Source organism: Xiphias gladius, chromosome 22 (assembly GCF_016859285.1).
Source record: "Xiphias gladius isolate SHS-SW01 ecotype Sanya breed wild chromosome 22, ASM1685928v1, whole genome shotgun sequence".
Taxonomy (NCBI): Eukaryota; Metazoa; Chordata; class Actinopteri; order Istiophoriformes; family Xiphiidae; genus Xiphias; species Xiphias gladius.
Genome location: NC_053421.1, coordinates 14,737,872 through 14,762,661, shown reverse-complemented (window position 1 = coordinate 14,762,661; position 24,790 = coordinate 14,737,872). Strand labels below are relative to the sequence as shown.

The 24,790-nt window shown below is 42.4% G+C and overlaps 1 protein-coding gene across 1 annotated transcript in view; it reads right to left on the bottom strand.

The window, feature by feature from the left end:
• The window catches only part of LOC120783968 (IgGFc-binding protein), a 29,678-nt gene extending 6,993 nt beyond the window's left edge, over positions 1 to 22,685 (bottom strand). Inside the window, 23 exon segments of the mRNA XM_040117375.1 lie at positions 61 to 202; positions 504 to 703; positions 844 to 1,417; positions 1,559 to 1,900; positions 2,034 to 2,299; positions 2,520 to 3,087; positions 3,191 to 3,789; positions 3,893 to 4,472; positions 4,674 to 5,020; positions 5,194 to 6,346; positions 9,665 to 9,814; positions 10,409 to 10,539; positions 13,706 to 13,770; positions 14,274 to 14,440; positions 14,616 to 14,761; positions 14,943 to 15,078; positions 15,268 to 15,333; positions 15,335 to 15,395; positions 18,430 to 18,490; positions 18,650 to 18,721; positions 20,233 to 21,217; positions 21,747 to 22,013; positions 22,104 to 22,685. Coding sequence (XP_039973309.1) covers positions 61 to 202; positions 504 to 703; positions 844 to 1,417; positions 1,559 to 1,900; positions 2,034 to 2,299; positions 2,520 to 3,087; positions 3,191 to 3,789; positions 3,893 to 4,472; positions 4,674 to 5,020; positions 5,194 to 6,346; positions 9,665 to 9,814; positions 10,409 to 10,539; positions 13,706 to 13,770; positions 14,274 to 14,440; positions 14,616 to 14,761; positions 14,943 to 15,078; positions 15,268 to 15,333; positions 15,335 to 15,395; positions 18,430 to 18,490; positions 18,650 to 18,721; positions 20,233 to 21,217; positions 21,747 to 22,013; positions 22,104 to 22,685 — 7,660 coding nt within the window.
• Positions 22,686 to 24,790: the final 2,105 nt, after the last annotated feature.

Sequence of the window (24,790 nt, the reverse complement as noted above, 5' to 3'; positions counted from 1 at the left end):
AGTTAATAAGTTAAGAATAGCTAAAGTTGGATAATGTAAATATACAGTTATTTGTCTTGCCTGTGTTGTAGCATGCCCGTATTCCTTTCTTGACCATGCATTTGGTGCTTTGAGGGCAGGAGTGTTTTTCACAGATGAGACCTTTTGCTGGATTACAGGTGCACTTTGTGTTACAGTCTTCCTCGTACACGACCTCACCAGGCTGGGGACGCAGAGCGGGTTCATTATATATTGGAAAATAACATAATAGAAATAACAGGTTTAAGAAGGATCTAAATTATTCCATGCTTATTCCACCTGGTCAAGAAACACAATTTTAGACAATCTGCTCATTAAGTCTCAGGAGAAACCCTCACTGTACATATCTAAGATTCAAGTGGCTATGTCAACATGAATATTGCTATGGGTAATTGCTTAAGCCACTCTGACACTAAAAAGCTATCTGTTGTACATTACTGTATACAAAATGGCTTTTTTGTACAGACAGATGTGTTGAATTTTACCTTGTAAGTTTTGCCATTCTCAAAGCAGCCACACTCAGTCTCTTTAACACAGATCTGTCCATTGAATAAGAAGCCAGCATCACATTCACAGCCTTCTGTACAGCTGGTGGAGCACTGGACTATCTCAGTGAGCCCTGGGCAGGATGCAGAGCAGGCGTCTGCACACACCTCATAGTGACTGTTGGCTGGGCATTTCATGGCTGAAATAAATCATCACATGACAGGGAAAAGGTGTATTAGAGAAGAACCTGTGCCTACAGGAACTCTGTAGAGTATTACTGCGATAGACTACAATACGAGGCTGATGTGGAGGAAAAACAAAAAGGTGAATTTTACTCACGACAGAATGAAGCCGTCCTCCAGTTGTTGACATCCACTCCTGCCATGTGACAGTTGAAGGCATAGGCTGCAATGCTGTCACACAGCAACTTTCCATCCCCGTTGGAAGCACACACATCAAACACACAGTCATCAAAGTATGGCTGTGGGTCCAGTTTACTATGGCAGACTGCAAAAGGACCTTTGGGTGCTGTAATAATACCACAGTAAGTGGATTTTGAAAACACAGCCTTGCGGGCTGGGTCACATTTAGGACAGTAATCGCCTTCACAGCCATTTTGGCACACCACATTAGGGATGGTGACCTTCCACGATTTTCCAAACATATTGACGTTCTTGGCGAGCTGGTGGCTGGGCATTTGGAAGTCATCTTTTGGGTCACCATTGAAGTTGCCACACAGGCCACAGACCTTATCACGGTAGTTACCAGGTACTGTGACTGTCACGTGGTAGACCAGGTCATAAGTGACAAGCAGCCCAAAATTTGTTTCAATAACATAATGCATGCCTTTTTGATAAACCACCACAGCTCCATCATTAAGATTCAGAGGAAGGTATCTAAACACTCCATTTACCTAAAAAAAAAAGGGGGGGGCAAAGGTCAACTAGTTTTACATCTCATAGGTATTTCTACCATCTGCCACTACACGATACAAGCAATAGATTACACTGTATTCCAAATATGGATCTTATTCAAATGAGGAACAAGTGTTTACCAGGACTCCAAACATGTTGTTCCTCATGATGAGAGTGAAGCCATAAACCTCCACAGCAACTAGCTTAGTGACAGACACCACTTTGTTGTTCATCATCTTGTCCAACTGCACGTTCTCCACCTCAACAGCGAAGGCCACCAGGTGGGTGCCTTCTAGCCCACAGCTCTTGGAGAGTGTGTAGGTGCAGGTGCCCTGGAAATCAAATACTCGCCCATCAAAAGACTGGTAATGGGGGTCACCAGAAGCATGGCACACACCCTTACCAACAGGGTGACATTTCTGGACGCCATTCTCGACTTTACACTTCTCATTAGGGCCACATTTGAACTTCTTGCACTGAACCTGAGAAAAACAGTTGAGAAACAAAGGAAGTGTTATAAAATCCAACAACTCAGATTCCAGGCTGCAAGTTCACACTGACCACTGTCATATTATTATTAGAAAAATTTAAAATATTCACATCAGTATCGATTACCTCTCCATTTTGTATGCATTTGCACTCTTCCTGACACTGCCCATTGGGATAAAACACTTGGCCGACACGGTAGTAGCGGTCGTTGTAGAGGCAGCCGCACTGTGAGAAAGGAACACAGATATCTCCACTGAGGATGTACCCCTCATCACAGGAACAGCCCTCCTCACAATGAGCCTGGCAGTCTTGAGGAGGGGCCAGGCTGTGGCAAGTGGCAGGACAAGCAGTTGCACAAACTTCATAGTTGCTGTTGACTGGACATTTCATCGCTGTACACAAGAGACATAAAAGACAATGTGAATGTTTCGGTTTTTTTTTAAAAATTTACCAGAGACATCTAAATTTAGAGTACAGACTCAGAATGTTGGCAGTTATTATTATTATGAAAGGGCTGGGCTCACAGAACGGTAAAAAAAAAAATAAAATAAAAAATAATGCTAGCTTTGCCTGTTATGTAAATGATTTTATTAAAATAAACGCATTTCTCACCACAGAACTGATTGGTTCTCCAGCTGTATACCTTGGCCCCCACTGCATGGCAGGCAGATGTGTATGCTGTAATACTCTGGCACAGCACATCCTTTCTGCCTTTATACAGGCAAACATCATAAACGCAGTCTTCGAAGAAGCCAGCTGGGTCCACCTTAGCATGGCATTCACGGAAAGGCCCATTGGGGTCCCTCAATATACCGCAGAAATCTCCTTTTTCATACTGAACCTTCTGGTTAATGTCACAGTCAGGACAGACCCCTTTACAGCCTTCGACACAGCCCGGGATCTCAGCCACTCGCCAGCTGGCACCAGCAGCTACTGGTGAGACAGGTTTGTCACCATTCTTTGGAATTAGGTCATCCTGGGGTTTACCGTTGTAGTTGCCACAGAGGCCGCAAACGGCTCCCATGTAGTTGCTTGGCAGTGTTACAAACACAGCACTTTCCCAGTTGAAGGAGACTTTGAGGCCAAAGTTTGTAGTGATAACAGCATACCAGCCGCTCTTATACACGGATACCTGTCCTCCAGCCAAGATGATAGGCAGGTTGACCAGTTCATTATTCACCTGGAGGGAAATACACCGTGATATTTATATACTACAATAAAATATTAAATATAGTAGAGAACATGACCAAATAACTCAGAATTAAACATTATGTAGTTCTTACCATAATCAGGCCCTTGTGTGTCTTTGTAATGACAATGCTGAGGGAATACACCTTGACCTCTACTAACTTGGTGTAGGAAACCACCTTGCTGCCCCGGTGATCATTCTGCACCAGAACTTCAAAGGGCACTAGATCTGGGTCCTTGGAGCAGAGTGCAACCAGTTGGTACACACATGTGCCCTGGAAGTCAAACCTCCTCTTGTCAAAGGTCATGTAATGGGGGTCACCTGTGGCCTGGCAGGTGCTGTGGGAGACCGCTTGGCACTTTCTTATGCCATCAACCACCTGGCACTGTTGCCCTGCCCCACAGCCTTTATCCTGGCACTCCACGTGTCTGCTTCCAGCAACGCATTTACACCATCGCTTACAGCCCTGGTCAGCCCAGAATGACTCCCCAGCAGGGATGTATCGACCCTCGTAGGTACAACCACAGTGAGCGGCAGGCACACAATGACCTCCGCTCAAAACAAAGCCTGCGTTACAGGTGCAGGTCTCCACACAGGGGTGTTTGCATGTGGAGCAAGCATTAGGATCAGAACAAGTGGCAGGACAGGCATTGCCACAGAGCTCATAGTGACTGTTGGGTGGGCATTTAGCAGCTTTAGGGAGAAGGAAGAGAATAGAGTGTGAGAGATGCTTTGATCAGTAATCAAGAAAAAAATGTATGTTATTGTAGTGATTCATTTAGTTAACATTACTTACGGCATTGTGCCATCTTCCTCCAATCTTGAACCTGGATCCCAGAAAGCTGGCAGGCTTCAGTGTAAGTCTCCAGTGCCCTGCAGAGGAAAAGTCGAAGGCCACCTCCCATGCATAAATCATATTTACAGTTCTCCAGGTATGCTTGTGGGTCAATGACCGCATGACATTTGCTGAATGGCCCATTTATTATAAGTGTGATGAGCCCACAAAACAAGTCACCCTCCCAGATCTTCATCAGGCTATGTTCACAGCGCTCACACCCACCCACACAGTCATCTCCGCACTTAACATCTTCTACCAGCCCTGGCACCTTCCAGCTTCTCCCAAAGGCCACAGCCCCATCTGCCTGGGTGCCAGACGGTGTAGTGAAATCATCATTGGGGTTGCCATTGAAGTTGCCACAGAGACCACAAGTCTTACCAGCATAATTGCTGGACAAAGTGACCACAAGATGGTGTTCCCAGTCATAACGGACAGTCAGGCCAAAATCGGTCTCAATGACCACAGAGCGACTGCTCTGAAACATAATTATTTTGTTGTTGTTCAAGGCTACTGGCAAACTCCATAGAGTGTTGTCAATCTGCACAAAAGAAAACAGAAAATATATTATGAAGATATTACATTCATAATTTATTGATTTTAATGTTTGCATTTTGAATGTGTCATGCAAAGAAAATTAAAATTAATAATTATTTATTTTATTCTCATATATTACTTAATTTTTAATTGAAATAATATTTAGATATTTGAAAGAAGAAATAGAAGAATTAGAAAGCCTTACCCTCACACGGCCTGTCTCAGACCGAACCACTGTGATAGTAACGTCATACACCTTCACTGTGACCAGGGCGACATAAGACACCCTGAGGCTTCCTCTGTTCTCATTCTGGGCAAGGACCTCGAAGGCTGGGGGATAATCCTTTCCACAGTTTTTAGCAAAGACGTATGTGCAGGTTCCCATGAAGTCATAGCGTCGGCCATCAAAAGTACGGTAGTGAGGATCTCCCATGGCCCAGCAGGTACCAGGCTTGCTTTCCACTGGCTTTGGGACACAGGAAGGATACCCTCCCTTCATTTCACAAACCTCATTGGCACTGCAGGTGATACTGCTGCAGGAAGAACCACTTACTAGAAAAACATAAAGAATATAAAGTTAATGTCCTCATCATTCCAGTTGATTTATCTGCAATGTAAAATTCTTTATCTCTTGAGTCAATTTACTATTCATCATAAAAATATCTGCTTGGAACTGATTTTTTTTTTTTTTTTAACGATAAACAGCTATAGTATGTGCTCCTTACCTGGCTGTATACATTGTGCTGGGGCACCATAACCATTCATCTGGCTGACTCCTATACTGTAGAGAGCAAAGCGGGAGCCAGGGCTGGACACAGTGCGTCTATTGCTGCTAGGGGTTGGTTTGTAGGGCATCTCCGCCCAAGAGTAATCTGTCCCTGCAACCTCTTTCCACTGGACATTACGGGGCAGGTTCGTATTATCAATACGTAGCTCTGCCTTTGCACTGGTCTGTGCCACAATCAGGGCTCTGTTTTCAAAGCCCTTCAGAGCCTGTAGCGAGTAAGAGTAGCAGAAACGGTCTGTGGACAGGATGGTCATCAAGAAAGGGTCGTAGTATCGAAACCAGCCATATTTGATGCCGTTAAAGAGCATGAGGACCTGGATGCCATGATCAGCCTGAATGGACAGTGTTTCAGGATTGTGGTAGTGGATCTCCACTGTCTGCCCCCTCGTCAAACTCAAAACATCTTCACGGTTGCCATATTGGACGGTGACTTGGGTGGGCTGGGAGGCCTGGAGGAAAACACTGTCAAATCTCCTCTGGAAGCTCAGGGGAGGCATGATGAAGCTGCGTCCCCAGCTGCTTACCGGCAGTAGCTGCTCGTAAACATGGTTACATTTTGAGAAGCGCCATGTGCAAGAGTGACCTGTGAAAACAGCAACAGGGTGCTGGGAGGCAACTCTGGTGCCAGAAAGTTCATTTGTGCTCTGGAGCTGGACGCTCTCATATGGCTGCAGATCTATTACCATGTGGCTGCCACTCGTATAGACACGACCCTCGAAACGGATTGAGCCTCGTGGGAAAATCTCTACTTTGTTGCTCTGTTTTCCATTTGTCACAGAGAACTCTTTATAGGAGCCATAGGGGGATCCAGCAGGTGTAAAGATGAAATATTCTGTACCCCAGTCAGTGGAGGGATACACCACAGAGGTGTCTGCTGTGTACAGCTTGTAGTTGAAGGAGGTTACAGTCACATCTGCTGAGGCTTCAATGCGCACAGTGTTGGGAGACTTCCTACTGCTGTACATCTCAACACCAATAGGGAGACTGACGGTGACTCCTTCTCCAGCATTCAGAGTTTTCTCTTGCTTGAATTTTAAGGGAGGCACTTCTACTGTGACTTTAGCATTGGTTTGAACAGCAGTGATATAGAGCTGGAAGCGAGGAGTATCATAATGTGGTGCATAATTCTGCAGGAATGACATGGCAAACTCCCTCCCTGCCCATCCAGCGCTAGATGGACCTGACAGACGGGGCAAAAGCAAGGAAACAGAGAGAAAAACATGGCAAAAGAGTTTTTTTTAAAAGTTATCTAAAATAAAATAGTCAGGTACAAAATTATGCTTCACAAATCCAATGTTTAAAGAAAATATGTCAAAATAGCATTAGGAAATGAGGAGACTATTTGTGCCAAGGAAATCAAAGGATTCACAGACTGGCAATACAAACTTAGCTTGAGAATTCTTGGATTGCATGCACAGTACAAAGAAGCAATATGACACCAAAGAGAAAGTTAAAAAGCAGGCATGAATGCTAGTCTGTAATGGACGGATTACTTTTTTCCTTGATAACCCTTGTGAGAGATTTAGACTGAGGAATAGTCACTTGACTGCTCCTCAACAGCACTCAATAAGTCACTTTTGCAGACAATATAATTGCACAATGGAAATATTATCAATATCTGTGCCTATTCTGTGAAAGTGAACATTTTCTGAGCTCAGTAAGGGCCTGGGGGATTTAGATTACACTCCTCTTTCACCCATTCAGTATAATGGTTGCAACTCAATAGTAGCTGAAGGTAAATGCTATTCCCAACAAAAGCAAATTTCAATTTAGATTGCTATCCTTTATGAGCTGCACTCTCAAATTCTTCACCTGTTTAACATTCTGCTTCATTCACACAAACACCTGGTATGGATGCACAACTCTCAACTGAGGGGGTTGAGAACATGGATAAATTTCTTCAAATTGAACAATCACTTGCCTTAATGTCCTGCTGAGGAATTCTGAACCTAGGTTTGAGGAATGCTGCTTTGATTGATTAATTGAGATAAGCCACATTTAGTGAGGTTTAACAGTTGTTAATGGTGGGCAGGATTTTTCATACATATTAAAGATTTTCCTGAATTTTGAAAATTGTCATCACTAGTACTGCATTTGTTCAGTTTAACACTGCTTAAAATCATGAAAAATTGGAAAGAGAACACGCATGGATATATCACAGTGAAACACTGAAGTGCACAGTTAAGTCCCGCTACAGTTAAATAAATAAAAAAATTTAAAAAGATTATGACAAAATATACCTACAGTTGAGTAAAGCCCCCAAAGCACAAAGCAGCAACAGAGTACCCATGGCTGAAAGACAGAAATTATTGTTTTAGTTACTTTATGAGTAATATAAATGTAAAAATTTGACCAAACAGTAAACATAAAAAATCTCAGAATCAACAGTACTTACCTTAAAGTGTGATGAATTTTTACACTTCCATACTTTTATATGCTCTGTTGGAAGAAAAAACAGCCAATCAGAAACCTTAATGCCCATAGGGTATGACTTTAAAAAAATACCCTTCCTCTAAAACAAATTAAGGCAGAGCTTGGCAATGACTTGTAGGTCCTTTTATATGTTGACATACAGTAGGTGTGAAGTCCAATACCAACTACATGCATGTAATCTTGTGCTTTAATAACACACCCAGTGACATGAACATCCTGTCATTTTTTTATAGGAATTTGCTGAAAATCCCAGCATGGACTTCTCGATAATATGTTTTGGCATACAAGATAAATATTTGTGGGTATGTGTAATAATAAATTATGCATTTGAGGGAAATTAATTCTATCAACATGGACAACCTTGTTTAGAATCTATTTTTTCTCCCTTTTCCCTTTGGTGAAAATGTACAAAACACTGAAAAAGGCATTAAAATAATATGATTATAAATTAATCAAGCTATTATTAGAGTTTTTGGTTATGTTTATTCAATATAAACCAGTTTTTGTTTTTACTAATTTTTTTTTTAAACAGAAGAAATTCCAGTGCCATTCTATTTATAACACCCGGCAGATATAGGTCAATTTGATTATTTGCCCACATTCAGCTGAACTGTATATTCAGGTGTAACCAAATATTATCCATTTTAAAATGGGCAAGGCAAGTACATGATAAGATCAAAAATTACAGCTTATCTTCAATGTTACCCAAGAGTTTCTGACCATACAACCGTCTAGTTTGATAATGGGGCTGGGTTTTGAGGAACGCTAAAAATATGCAGAATATTTGTGGATCTTTCATGTCAAAGAATACATGCATTTACAAATGCTGGTTTCTTCTAGAATCTAAGAACATACATTTTCTACTGATTTCCACTGTAGAAATAAATCAGCTTTGATGCAATAAAATTTTAGCAGGTGTTAAATATAAATGACATATTGCTAAAATGTGACAGTATGTTAATTTCCCCACTGTACCCTTAATTCATTTGCTTTATTTTCAAAATGCTCTTCTGCCACTTAGTATTTTATGTCATTTGTTTTATCTATCAATTTAAAGAAAAAAAATCACATCACCTAGCATATAAACCCTAATCAAAAATCAGAATTTCTACCAAAGTTTATATTTTTGCCTTTAAGCCAGTTCATACTTGTAATACCATGGTTTTTCCCTTGTAAAGACTGCAAAATGATTGACCAGTTCCATGGAATTATAAAATCAACTCTTTAACATTTCTGTGAAGTGGCAGCCAATTGGGTTAAATGGGCAGGTTCTGTTGGTTTTGTGTGTTGCCCAAGAATAATAGCATATAGTATAGGGTACAGTACATATTTGCAAAAGAAACACTGTAAATATGACATGGCACTGAAAAGTTTGCATTGGATTTTTATCTTTTTTTAAATTTATTTATTTTTTTATAATTGTGGGGGGGGCAACCCTCAAATGTTTAATTTGTGTTCGTTTGCTCAGAAGCCCTTGGGCAGGGCAAATGTAAGCCGGATTTTGTTACAGTAAATATATTGTGGATTTAGATTAAGGTGTGCCATCTAATTTTTCTTTGTAGTAACATAATCAACATTGACCAAAGATGTTTAAAAAAGATGTATGAGTCTAAGAGTGCTGCCAGTATTATGTAAAATGTTTGAGAAGGGCATGCTTAGAGTTCAAATGACAAACAATACAAAGTTGTTCATATTATTTTTATATTTAAACGAACATTCAACAATACACATTACTTGGGACAGTAAAATGCTCACTTATCCAATGAAGCCACTGTGAAAAGAGAAAAGAAAATGTTTAAATATATATAGAAATTAGTGAATACACATAATACTGTTGTTGTGTAGAGGATCACTTACCAGCCAGGGAAGTCAGGGAGAACCCATGAATTGACTGAACTATGTGAGTGGAGGTCATTAAGGTTTCCACAGAGAACACAAAATTGGCCTGAGTACCAGAGAGGGACCTTGACTCTCACCATGCTAAAACCAATCTCCATCTCCAACTCAAACTCCATCCCAGTGTCTCTCAAGATCACAATGACCTCTGACTTGTCCTGGTTCACACCAGATGACAGGGAAACCCCTGATGACAAAGTGTAAGGGAGGGAAACAAAGTGTCCATTCACCTGCGGGATGCAAAAATCAGCTAGGACAAACACTGGAAAATTTCAAAATTGTTTCAGTTTATTCCCGTCAAAATCGTTAGTGGTTACCTTCACCATGCCTTCCTGTATGGAAACTGATAATCCATCTCGATGGCAGTTCTTAAGGTCCATGGTAGTACTGGTACCACTGCACACTGGCCTCATCACAGGGCTACATCCGACTGTAAGATAACTCAGGTTCCAAGCTCAGCTGCTGCCCACCGAGTGTGGAGATTTGGAGGCTACCCCAGAGTTTACAAACTCCAGGTCTATCATGACAGCCCCAGAAACCATTCCTCAGAGCACACTGCTGCCCTGGGTTGCAGCCTCTCTCCTCACATATCACCCAGGCCAAAGTGTGGCATCAGCATATATTTGTGCAGTCCTCAATGTACAGTTGCTCATCAATCTGAGAGGAGAGAAAAGAAATTCTGCATTTGAGCTTTGATTCCAGATAACGTGTTCTCTTGAGAATGTGCATAGCATTTACTGTCTGTATTAAGCTTGTATATTTACCTTTAATCATGGAGAACACACCCACAGTGAATGTAAGGTAAGCACTTGTTCCCATCAAACATTTCCGTTGCTGCACTGGCAGCCTTCCGAAGACCCAGTTGCTGAAGAACCAGGCTGGAACAGAACTGGGTATGAGTTGGAGCTGGAGTCAACACACTGTCTTGGGCTGCTGCCGCCAGGACACTGGAGAGCTGGTGGTAGAAACACAAGTCATTTACAGCGGATCATATACTCTTCACTTAAACTATATTATTCACTTATAGCACAGAGTGTTCTCTCTCCATGGCCCTACTGGTATTCCTTTAGCCCGGCAGGCTGCAGAATATGCTTCGGTGCTAGACAAGCAGCCACATGCCCTGCCCCAGCACAAACTGCCCTAATGCACAAACCTGTGTAAATAACATGCTCCACACCACTGTTCCAGCAATGGCTGAATTCAACACTACCGTCCAACAGGATATCACAGAGCATGTTTTCATGTGGGAACAGACTGCACTCGTCACACTCTCTCCCACAAGTTACAGTGCAATGCTGTCCAGGAGCTACTTCTGCCCAGCTGTGCAGGAGCTCTGCAAAGCTTTCGACAATATGACCATTTCTCAGTTCCAAGTCATCAGACTTGTCCCCATTGAAGTTCCCACAGAGGCCCGAAGCTGTGGTATCATATACCTGCGGTACAGTTAACCTGAGGTATTGGGTAGAGGACAAGTCAATCCCACCCCAGATGGTGTGATGATAATGAGTCTGTTGCGAACTTGGTAAGCTTCAAGTTCTCAATTGTCAAAGGGCACACTGCGTTCTTCTCCATTTATCTGGAAGTGCAGAAACCAGTTAAAGATGTTTTATAAACTCTTTGCAGCTTTAACACATAAATCCACACAAGATAGCAGAACTTACTTGTATTTTCCATAGAGTTTCAGGGTCAATGGACACTTCCAGTGAAAGCAAATGAAACACTAGTCTGCTGATTGTGAAACTGCCATTACTGTCTTTTTTTAAAGCTAAGTAGCAGAGAATAGTTCTGTATGGCTTTAGAGGAGAGGGCTGACACTATATAGGTACAAGCGCCGAGGTGAGGCAGAATAAAACCATCAAAAGTAATGTAGCCAAAGCCATCAAACACTTGGCACACCCCGTACTGCTGGACAAGACCATCCTTTCCCGAGCAGCTTTCCATGGGGTTGCAGGTCACATCTCCTCTTTTACAGTTGCACTTCTGGCAGCTTTTCTCAGAGTAGAAGTGGCCAGAAGGGCGATACTGCCCCTCATGCATGCAGCCACAGTCAGAAAACAGCACACGCTGGGCGTCACTCAGGAGATAACCAGGGTCACACTGGCAGCCCTCCTCACAGCCTCCACTACAGTTTGCTTGAGAGGACAGCTCAGCACATACACACACACACACACACACACACACACACACACACACACACACACACACACACACACACACACACAACAGTCCACACAGCTCATAGCGGCTATTCTTAGGGCATGACATACTTAGGGGAAGAGAGGGTAAATAAGTCTTATTTCAACTTATTAGAATCACAAGGGTTTTTTAACATGTGTCTTATTCTAACTAAACAATCAATATACTTCCATCCTATGGAATTTATTCCTTTTTCCATTCATTCAAAATTCCCCATGCGATCTTAACTTTCAGCCATTGACTTTCAAGGTGTAAATGTCTGGGTGCAAGATAGTGCAGAGAGTCAAAATGTTAAAGGAGGAATGGAAAAACCTTGTGAGATCTGAATAATTTCTGTGGCCATTTAAGGGGAATGTAATATTTGTTGTTCAGCTTCCATTTATAAGGAAAATAATATTGCTGTAGGGTCAAATCAGATGTAAGTATTTCATTTACTTGATATAATCTTTCATGCATCCAAAAAACCCTTTTACAAAAGGGCTTCCACAAAAGTGCTTGTAAAAGTAACTACATACAAACTTTAGCTCCTTATTACTCTTTTGGTGTGTTATCAATTATGAGAAATTGTGTGCATTTCTCACACAAAGTTTCCATAATTGCTACCCTGCATAAACTCTTCATAAAAGCCTGAAAAAAAAAAAAAAAAAAAAAAGTGAGCCTTCATCTTCTTGCCATTTTCACAGTGGTAGAGCTCTGAACCCAGACAGATACAATTTTTAAAAATTAAATGTCTTTGAGTCTGAGTCCTCACTCAGCTGGATTGGTTCTAGGCTGTGATAACAGCAAATAAATCAATTAAAAAAAAAAAAAGTTAAGTCTTAACAATACACTCACCACAGAAAGTGTCACTCCTCCACTGTCTGACAGGCAGTTGAGCTCCTTGGCACGCAGCAGCACAAGATGCAATGGAATTGCAGAGTACTGAGTAGTGTCCATCAAAAGAGCAGGAATCTGCTACACAACTGTGGAAGTAAGGCCGGGGACTTAACACTGAGGCGCACACTGCAAATGGCCCTAGCTCATTCAACAACACCCCACAAAAATCACTGCCTTCAAAAAACTTCTGTGCCTCGACAGGACAAGGCTTCAGTCTGGAGGAACAGTTGGAATTACAGGCCTCTGCTTCCTGAGATCTCCAGCTGTAGGCAAGCTCTAGTGTATTTTGGGAAAGCTCTTCATTGAAAATCATTTGGTTTCATGAGGGTCAGTGTTAGCATTTCCACAACTACTTGGGAGAATATTAGAGTACTGCAGTTATAGATGATCAGCAGTAATCCCATGTCAGTGTGAATGATGAGTGATGACGGTGTGTGGTACACCTGACAATGAAAAGAAATGTCAAACATGAGGATTGCATACATTGGTTCATTTTTATGACTATCAATAAGACTGTACTCACCAGTCCTGGGTCGTCTTTTCTTACCATTACTTTCAAACCATAGATTGAGAGTGTTAAAGTAACGTTATGAAAAAGCTTTTTGTGACAACTTGCATTAGATATAGTGATATTGAATGGTATTAGTCCAGGCGGATTGGAGTTGGTTTGAACTAATGAATATGCACAGCTGTCTCTAAAGTCAAAATTATGACCATCAAAGGTTGTAAAATGCAGCCCAGTAACAAAGGTACAGTTCTGGGGTTTTTCAGTTTGACACATCCTCTTGTGATGTAGTTGCTTGTACACCATTCCTATAGGGCACTGTGCTGGACGGCAGTGGGCCTCTCCACTAGCTGGTCCGCATGTGCAGAGTGGATCACAGTTGTCTGGGATCCAGAAAGTTGAGTTTAGTCTGTGGTATTTGCCTCTTGAGTCTGTAGAGCCACACTGATGTCGATGCACACAGCCCTCTAAACTCCTTATGAAGCCAGGGTTACAGAAGCAGCCCTGAACACAAACCTTATTACAGGCAGTGGCATTAATTCACAGGATGGAGGACAGGCTGAGCCACACGTCTTGTAATGGTTGTTTGGAGGACAGTGTACATCTGAACTGATTTATTGGTATGTCATTTTAAGAGTCTACCAGAATTGTCACAAGAAAATCTTAAACAGCATTATATTGCACTCCTTGATAAGAATACTTACCAACTGTCACTTCACTGTAGTAGCGATCCCTGGATTCTTCACAAACTATAGAATATGAATTTATGGCCTGGTCAAGAGCAACTTTTGAGAGTGTTATGCACTTGCTCAACTACACAACTTTCATAGAAGGAATCTGGATCGGCATGACTATGACAGTGGGCCAAGGGACCATTCTGAACTATGAGCACTGCACACCGTCTCCTGTGACTAGACACGTGAGACACAGGATCCGCTGATAAGGTCAGTTCATCCAGTTCCTGCTTACAACCAGTACAACAGTTATGGTCCCCATCAAAGTGCAGGTAAGCCTGAGCAAGCTCCACACTTGTCTTAATGGGAAGGGGACCAGGTGTAGTTACAGGATATTCATCTTGAAGATCATTGTTAAAATTGCCACAAAGCCCATACCCTTTACCCTTGTAGCGTGGGTCCAGTGTAACAAGAACTGTGGAGTTCCAGTCGAAGACTACATGCATACCAAAGTCCGTTTTCAGTAGAGTTTTGCCTTTCCTGTAAGAGACTTGGATCTTACCCTGCAACAGATGAACAGGAATGTATGTCACCTGACCATTAACCTGAAAATTAAGAGGAGCCTCATAAATTATAATAGTAAAACCTGAGCTTCAGTTTCATTCAGAAAGTGATATTTACTTACATGTATTATGTCCTTTTCACTACTTAGCTTGATAATGAACCCATAAGCTTGTACAGTCACCACTTGTGTGGAGGATGCAGAAGTGCTGCCTTTGCAGTCATCTTCTTGGACACACTAAAGGGTATTAGACTACATGCTGACCCTTTGCTGGCTGCAAGCAGATAGGTACCGGTACGTTCAAAGTCATAACTGAGTCCATCGAAGATGTGGTAGTGCTGCCTTCCCCAGGTCCAACACAGACCTTGATGGCTCACAGATAGGCACACCATTGCTCAGGAAGCATTTCTCTGTTTCATCACATTCGCTCTCCCAGAGATCTGGGATTTGCTCTGCTTAAAGAAAAATACATTAATTTTAAAAGTAATAAATGCACTAGCAAGCAAATCAGTATCTAAAAATGTTTCCTCAGTTTAAATGCTCACCATCCTTGTGGCAGCCCACAATTCCATCTAAAACTATACAACTGTGCAGTGGAGGACATGAGTATTTCTCACAGTAAAGAGGCGGCCCACAGGTGCAGTTAACAGTGCAGTTTTGGAGAAGTTTGCTGTCAGAAGGCTGAAAATAAACAAAGAATGAAGGCAATAAATACTGGAATGCGTTTACTGAAGAGGTCAAGTATTAAGTTGAATAAGGTTCTTCATACCAATATTGCAAGCAAATAGACCAATTCAAGTAAATCTGTAGGTCAAAATAAGTTTAACACGTTTCTAATTAACCGCATTCAAAACTGTTTTTGATTCAGACCTTAAACCTCTTCCCATCCTGCACACAGCCACACTGCTCAGCTGGTCCACAGGCATGGCCATCATAAAAGGTGTTTGGTATCACACTGGCAACCTTCCTCACAGTCTCTGGGGCAGTGCACTGCCTGGCTAATCTCAGGACACAATGAGGAGCAAGCATTGGCACACTGGCTGTAGTGGCTGAATTGAGGGCATTGATAAGCTGTAAAATAAAACAATGGACAGTCTTTAGTGTAGTATTTTACTGCATTTCATATAAAAATTACCACTCAATTAAAAAAAATTGTTAAATAAAGTACCAAGCTGTCAGACTTGCCACAGCCTGTGGGGTATGTCCATCGGTCAGCCACCCCCCCCCCTTGCTTCCTTACACGCTGCCTCATAGGCCCACAGTGCATCACACAAAGACCAGCACTGTCCCTTTGCAATACAAAGGTTTATCATTTAGGAGTGAGTAGTATTAGGAGGCCACAGTAGAGGTCAGAGGTATAATCTGGCACAGGGTACTGGCAGACTTGGCAGCTGCTTTCACATGTGTCAGTGCAGGATGATTCAGTATCAAACAACTTCCATGATGGCCCAAAGATATCAAGATCAGAAATCATGGTGACATTGGGCAGCTGCAAGTCATCTAAGGGATTATCATTGTAGTTCCCACAAAGGCACTACTTGACCAAAATGTGGTTTTGTAGGTCTGTTATAAGCTCAACTGATTGTGGGGTCTTGATGTTGATCCATCCATTTTACTGATGTACAGTGACATTGTTCTTGAAGAATGGCAGATTCTCGTAAACTCCATTTACTTGGGAGAAATAATTACCTTTTTAAGATAATATAGAGCTTGTATGTGCTGAAAAATTACTTTGCAGTGCATGTAAAATGATGAAAAATAAGTAATATTGTAGGTTGTGAAATGATTACATGAATTACCTGAATTTTTCCAGGAAAAGCTATGGATGTCTTCAAATACATTTTATTGACTTGCAGGTATATCTGCCTGCCCTCACTGTGGCTGCCCTGTGAAGCCATCAAAACAGGCTCCACATTCAGTTTCTTGGGAGAGCTCGTCTGCACCAGAGTGTAGTTACATGAACGATGAAATTCAAATGCCCGTCCATCAAACGTGGTGTATTGGGATCTATCAACAGTGAAATGTGCCACTTTGGGTTTGGGGTGAACACCCCTAATAAGCTTACACTCCCCATCCTCTCCACAGGAGATATTATGACAAGTCATGTGTCCCCCAGCACAACATAAACAGCTTTGTTCCATGCAGACACCTCCTGTCCTGCCCTGAGGTACTCTCCATGCTGAAAGCAACCACAGTCTTCTGGATAGACACAGAGGCTGCCACTGCGAACTAAACTTGCTTCACAAAGGCAATTCTCCTTAGTGTTTGGAGGCATCTCTACTGTGTTATTCTGCCAGCCGAGGCAGAGGTGAACAAAGGCAGTACTCGTTTTGTAACTGATTATGGAGGGACATGACAGGTCTGTAGAGATACAGAGAGAAATGCTGTAAATGTTAGGGTTGACCAGTGATGCATTAGTACCATCTAGTGGTCCAATAGCATCTTAAAAGGTTTTGGCCTCAATACCAATGAGTCACAGCACACTAATTTACTGTAAAAATTTCAACTCAATAAATACACAAGGGGAAAAATTTTACCGTAAGTGCCTACAGGAATACAGTATACTGACTTGAATATGAAATAATCACTGCTCCTTTCCTCAAGTTACATGATCAATATCAACAATCTAGGTATGATGAAATGTATGCTTGCACAGGCATCTGCAAACCCTCCATATTTAATTTAGTGTGCAATGATGCTGAACTCCAAACAGCAAACAGTTACACTTGAGGATATTAATTTAATTCACTTGCACAACAGTGCTCGGAACAAATTAACACTCACAGCAGAATAGAGGCTTCCTCTAGCCATAAACTGTAGCTTTGTGGGAAAGACAGACAGCAGTATACTCTGCCAGGGTGTAACGGTGCAGGCTGGAGACCTTCATGAAGACACAGGTAACTGATACAGCGCTTGTAAAAGCTGAAGGGTCCACTTTGCCATGACAGTGTCTGAATGGCCCATTTATTTGCAGAATTTTCACGCAAACCTCCGGGTGAGAGGAGCAGGCGGGATGCTCAGATGAACATTTTGAACAACTTCCTCCTAGACAGCCCTCCACACACCAAGGATTTTGCCCACTTCTCCAAGCTTTTCCAAAATACTCAGGACTGAGATGCTCCTGTGTGCCATTTGCTGTGAGGTTATCGGCTGGATCAGAGTTGAAGTTACCACACAGCCCACAAGTAGCATTAGCATATTTATGGGAGAGATTAATCCTAACTATGCAATCTATGCTGAGACAAAATTCAAAGCCCATGTCTGTGTATATGTTAGTGTGCAGCCCCAAAGAAAAACCAAGTACAGTAGGGCTAAAGTTATATGGCATGTTCCCCTTGACACCATCAACCTGTAGGGGGTGCCAAAACTGCATTTGAAAGTCAGCGATGGGCGACACGTTTCTAAAATTACTCTTTGTCAAGTTTGGTTTAAATATTAGATGATATATCAACTATTACAGTTTCACAAATGCTAGTTATATACACAACAGGAGGATACTAGCACTCACCTCAATGTTCTCAGAGTTTTTGCTGTTCATCTTCACAAGCACAGCACTCACATTGATCAGGACATGAAGTTCTTACTCTAGGTGTCCATCTGTCTATATATGAACCTGAGCAACATCAAGTCCTTGTTTTTGTTCACATATGCCCAGTAACTGTTACTGACAGGTGCCATGCAAATCATAGTCATAGTGGTCAAGGGTGAACACGTGATGTCTGGTGTACATGCAAGTTTTCTAGGGGAGCAGCAAACAGCTTCTGACTCCATCTTGAAGACCGCAGTACTCATCAGGGCTGCATGAATCCAAATAGCACTGTGTCTGGTGGGGGTGGGGGTCACAAACACACTGTTCAGTGCATTGCTCATCAGCCCAGAAGTTCTGGTTGCTTTGGTAACTGTAGCCGTTGCGAGTGCAGCCACACTGGGACAAGGGGACACAGGTGTCCATATCCCGGACAAACCATGAGTTGCACTGGCAGGTCTCCACACAAGCCAGGGAGCAGAGGCTTGAAATTAATGGGTCCTCACCAGGTGGCAGGGCAGGCTGTGCCACAGGACTCAAAATGGCTGTTCTGTGGGCAGGACGAGGCTGATACAAGAAGAATGAAGACAAGAAGAATGAACCACAATACGGAGGAAAAACTGCACACATTAGCTTGTAAGTTTCCTGACAAACTGTATATGTGTTTTAACAAAAGCAGCTGTTGGGCTATTAAGTATAATGGACGCGATTGGAGCTAGTGGGTACCTCCCAGCACCGGGTTTGCTGAGGTTGGCTCTGGTGACCATAAGTCTCTCCATTCTGAGATTTTATAATCACCTGAAAAAATAAGAGTGAAAGAGTAATCAGATTAATGGCATTTTAGGCAGAAGACACATGCAGCTGGACACACCTGCAGACACTCAGCACTTAAAACAACTGCTGTAAATAAAGAAAAGTTCAAGTAAATGAATTTAAGTACAAATACTGTATCCCGTAGTTACAAAAGTTAAAAAAAAAAACAAAGAAAAGTCTTATTAGGATGGCATTAAATTTAATTACACATTCACATACATTTGTGACACATTACATTACAATGTCATGAAGCCCCCAAGCAGACAGGAGTCATAGTTACATAACTGACCATTCAAAAAGGGGTGAGGCGTTAACCTCATTTCAGGTAAAATGACAGGACATCAAGAAAAAACACCTTTGTGGTTTGTATGAGGTTGCAAAACAGCACTTACAGAAAACAAAGTGACATTAAAATTTTATAATGTAAGACCAGTGAGTGTTGCATGGTGCAGCTGGTTGAAAAACAGTTACCCTTTGAGGAAATGTCACCCAACCCAGCATAACCAGTTGGGCCTACTTTTCCTCGCACACCCCCAGGTAATGCTATGGGAGCAGCTCTCAGTCGGGGCAAGAGGATTGCTCACAGCACATGGTGGCAGTGGCAGAGCAGTTACATAGCTCAGAGCATCTTTCAGCCCACAATATCTCCCCAATCTACAGAAAACAGTGAGTCACTGTTGTTGTCTTACCCAACTGTTCTCTAAACAGAAAACAATGAGCAAAACAACAACCCAGGATTACGAAGGCCTAGGATTTTCTGATTACTAATGTGTCACATGTTCAGGCAAGATATTAATGTGCCACGTTATTAACAGTGCATGGAATAACTAAGGCATGTCACTTTTAGCTCAACTGTAGCAACATGTTTATGACTCAACCTGCGGTTAGGTCACATGTAAAATTTGTCATAACAGCACACACTCAGGGAACCAACAGATTTATCAGAAGCCAAACGAAGCTGCAATTTTAAGGTCAGATCACATGGCAAGTGTATAGTTTCATTGTATTAAGAAAAAAAAACAAAAAACGAAAGACAAACATTAAATTGCTGTGATAAAATGTACATGCCAGTTGGCATAAGCCAAATACTGTGTAGCTACCTACCTCAGAGTAGTGCCCATGGTAGAAGCAACCAGACTGCTCAGCTTTTACACAGCCATTGCCACTCTCCTTGTATCCAGAGTCACATTGACATCCCTCATAACAGGGCCATGGGCAGTGGATATCAGTTAAAATACCACAGGTCTCAGGGCACGCACCGACACATATTGTAATAAGAGTTTTCAGGGCATGAGAGAGCTGTGGGAGTGGGGGGGGGATAAAAAAAAAAAAGTTCATATAATGAGTCCAGCTAACCTCACATCAATCTTCCAACTTCACTGTATAGAGATTCCCAGAGTTGTAAAAGAACAGCAGAAGCATGTACGCAGACCTGTGATTTACATGCACATGTACACATAAGAGTCAACAATAATAATACTCAAAGCACTTCTCACTTCTCCATGGTTTGACTTCAGCCCCTGCCCCATGGCATGCAAAAGTATATTCTTTCAAACTACTGCAAAACAATTCTTCATTCCCATGAGACAAACACAAGTCATTCTCATAGTTCTGAAAGAAGGGCTCTGGGTCCACAATAGAATGGCAGCCACTAAATGATCCTGCAGGAGATAGCAGCATGCCACAGATGTTATCAGATGCAAACTCGGCTGCCCTGGTAGAGTTGCATACTGAACAGAGATCACATTCTTCAGAGCAGTTCGTTCCAGGTGGTGAAAGTGACCAGGAAGACGCAAACATAGAAACACCACTTGCAAGGCTGCCATTCAGGCTCAGTTTGTCATCTGTAGAAATAGCACTGATTTTTCCACACGAGCCACACATTTTTCTGTGGGAGGCAGGTATCACTACTTGTATCAAAGTGAGCCCTCCATAACTAACAACCACCCCAGTGTCTACAACAACATGAGTCAGCAAGCCAGAATGAAGTATTGATACATGATTCATTTGGACAGGAAGACCCCACAGAACACCATCAATCTGAACAATTAAAACATCAAAGTTACTATCAAGGCACACTAAACAGTATGCGTTTGTAAATGTGCAACTGCTTACCTTTGCTTTTCCCAAATGCTCCATTTCCAATGACATGTTCACTTCATTGACAATGAGGTACAGCTTCTTCATCACAAACCTGGGATAGAACATAACGGCAGTATCCCATATTAAAGTCAAAGCTATGTCCATAATAGCTCCTGAAGTGTTTACCACCCATGACTGTGCATTTAACAGGTTGCAATGCATGGCATGTCCTGTGACCATCTTGGATGGCCCATTTTGTTCTATTTGGACATGTGTAGCTGGTACATTGGACTGAGTTGTGGCCCACACAGACACAGTGCAGCTGACAGTGCTCATCGGGGTAGAAGCTCTCATGGATTTCATGGTAAACACCACGGTAAATGCAGCCACACTCAGAGTCTAGTACACATTCGCCACGAATGTGGAAAAACCCAGGTCTGCAGAAACAGCCCTCTGCATTTTACTGCCAGAGGACTTTTTAAAGGATTTTCCACACAGTCAGTCTTCTGATTTGAGCACAGGTGGTATTCACTGTGAGGTGGACAGGAGAGATCTAAGAAGAGGGGGGGAAAAAAAAACAAAAAAAAAAAACCCTGAAAATATTCCTATTCCTATATTCCTATTTTAACATTAGAAAGAAAACAGGATTTCACTATGGTTACTTACTACAAAAGTTGGAAGCCCTCCATTCATCCACTATGGCTCCAATATCTTGACGTACAGCAACATAGCTGGACAGAATTTGACACAGGGTAGTCTGGTTACCATAACAGAGATCATGCACACAGTTATCATAGAAATCTTGTGGATCAGCTGTTTTATGGCAGCTCTGGAACAGCCCGTTTATCCAGTAACCTTCCACAGAAATCTTTTCCCTGATGAAGAGCCATATCTTGTAAATTGCAAGCTGAGGTGTTCATAGGCACACATTCATGTTCATAGCTGGTTTGCCAATGTCTAATGGCCTGAAGGATATCAGATTCGTCATCAGGTCATCTTCTGGATTAGCATTAAAGTTTCTACACAGTCCACATAGATTACCAGAGAAGATCCTTGGCATTTGGACAGTCAGGACGTCAGAGCTGTACGTCACAACAATGCAAAAGTCAGTCTCAATGTGCTTTGAGAGTCCAGTCATGTAGAGCTTTACTTTGCCTTGGCTCAACACAGATGGGAGATGCAAAAGACCATTTACCTGAAACAAAAGGAGTTTAATGTTTACATTGCAAGTTGAGAAAACAGTTTGTCTGGAAGTACTGTGGCAAATAAATGGACATACTACAACCTTGTGGCTCCAGTCATTTGACATCTCAATGGAATAACCAGAGACCACCATTTTAACATGCCGAAAGGAAACATTGGGAGCGTCATTCATCTGGTTCTGCACCTCCACACTAAGGTCTTCCAAGTCTCCCCAGGTGGGACAGTGAGAAGTGAGTAGGTAACTACAGTTGCCATAGACATCAAAGTTACGCCCATCAGAGGTTGTATAGTGAGAAATGGCTATGCACATCCCAGGCCCGCCGATGTGACAGCCCAAGACTCCATTCAGAACCTTGCACACTTCCCTATTCTGGCAACGAGACTGAGCACACATAATCTTCTTGGAGTTAGGCTGGCAGACACATTTCTCCTGGCACTGCTCATCGACCCAGAAGCTCTCCATGGGGAGATAGTAGGAACCTTGGTGAAGACAACCACACTTGCTATGTGGTACACACTTTCCATCACTCAGTATATATACCCTGTTGCTTTGGCATGATTCCACACAGGGCAGCGTGCAATTATTACAGTCCTCTGGGTTACCACAGGTAGCAGGGTGGGCAGAACCACAGATCTCATAGTAGCTGTTCATAGGACATGCCATAGCTGTGGAAAGGAACAAATTTAAACAAACCATGTTTTTAAATCACAAAAAAAGAAAAAAAAATTAAGACTCAGCCATTGGCAATGGTTCTCCAGTTTTGGACTCTGGGCCCAAGCCTCTGGCAAATGTTGGCATAGGCTGTCAAGACCTTGCACATAGCAGAGGCAGCTCCACTGACACAAAGGCTGTCTAGACAACTACTAAATGGCTCAGGATTAACATATGGATGACAATCTGAAAACGTCCACCACTTCTCTGTGGCAGAGTGCACACAAGCCTGAAGGAGTTGCCTTTTTTTTGCCAGGGAATGATTTTGTTTGGCTTTGAGTGCACACTGGACATGAGACACCATCACCGCAATCCTCAATATAGGAGCCTGTATCACTCCTCACCACCATGGGAGATTAAAATCCACAGTCTCAGCAGTGCCTTTAGGGGAGCTGCGATTAGCATTTTTCCACACAAGCCACACAAGGCTCCATACAGTACTGGGCTAACTTCAACCCGAAGATGGTGCTTCCAGTTATACTGCAGGGCCAGGCCAAAGTTAGTGTCAAAGGCAACGCCGGATAGAAGTTCAGGGACCGATTTCCCGGGGTCAGGGGCAGGTTCCTCCTCTGTCCATCTATCTATTGAGTGTAATATAAGAACGTAGTACATGAACACACAAAAACAACCACAAAAAAGTTTCATTGTTCAAATATCCTCTGGCTATATTAATCTGCAGTGGAACAGAAGCATTTAAACCTGTACAGGTAGTGTGAACCAAAGCTTAGTTACAGTTTCCCTGTAGGGCAAAAATCTCTTCCATCAAACATGTGGTAGTATGAGTCACCCCATGCAGAGCATATATCAGTTTTCACAGAACAAAATGGTTTTCCATTTTTGATAAAGAACTTCCATTTGTGACCACAGTGTAACTCTTCACAAGAAGCTGCAGCTGAAATTAACAAAAAAAAGAAAAAAAAAAAGAAAAGAAAAAAAGTTCACATAAACATATAAGTGTTACAGATTAACACATTCGAATGTTCAACAGTTCAACATGCAAAGCCTCAGTACATACTTCTCTCACACACGGCTGGATGTAGCCTGTTCATGGCACTCAGATAGTGTCCCACATCTGTCTCTGTTTGAGGAGGACTTTGATCCGCATTATCAGGCAGCTGAGGAAAGTTGCCCTTCTGGGAGAATTTAACACCAGACTTTAAATCTCCTGTGTGAGCACTTATCTTCTGGCTCACTCACATCACCTGAATCAAACAGAGGTACAGTCTGGCAAATATGTTCTACAGAAGGCGGTACGGTTACTGTCCATTGTCATGTCTGAAGTAAACAAGTTGAAGGGGACTGTCACTAGTAATGTGGATTTTATCTGAGGTCACAATTGGGATGATCTTAAAACGCCACCAACAAGAGACACATTCTTTTGCCCGGTGCTGGTGGTAATGTCCAGATCAGAGTTGATAGTAGCCATTGCCAAAAGGAAACTGGAAGTCATACCTGTGTTTACCAAGGGAAGGATAATGTAATCAAAACTCCACTGAGAGACTGATTTCAGTTCCAAAAATCCATACAAACAATCCCTAGGTGTGTGTTTGGAGCAAGTAAAGCCCACCAAAACACCTACAGCTTCTTTGGAATTTAACTCTGAGCCAGAAAGGCTGGTGTTGCCCTGGAGGTACACACGCTGCAGCACCCCTATATGCAATTTAGGGACACTACCGCTGGGGTATATATTGCCATTAAACAGCAATGGCAAGAGGAAGATGTTCGCTGATGTCCAGACTGACTAGGGAAGTGAGGAGTAATGGGATAGTAGTGGGTCCCCCAGGAGGACACATCATGAAGGAGGCTGCGGTCTCAACCAATCTAGGTGCAGAATGAGGCATGGACTGTGACAGGCTTCACAGACATCACACTGAGGAGGTACAAGGAGTGAGCACTGGCCATTCCTACAGACAATGGCAGGTGAATTGTCTTTGACTGGTTAGCAGAGAGGAAGATGCATTGCTTGAAGCTGGTATCCAGAACCTTCACAGTGACTGAGGTCCAAACACCAGTGGCTATGAAAGTTACTTGACGGCTAAAATTTGCTGTTGGGTCAT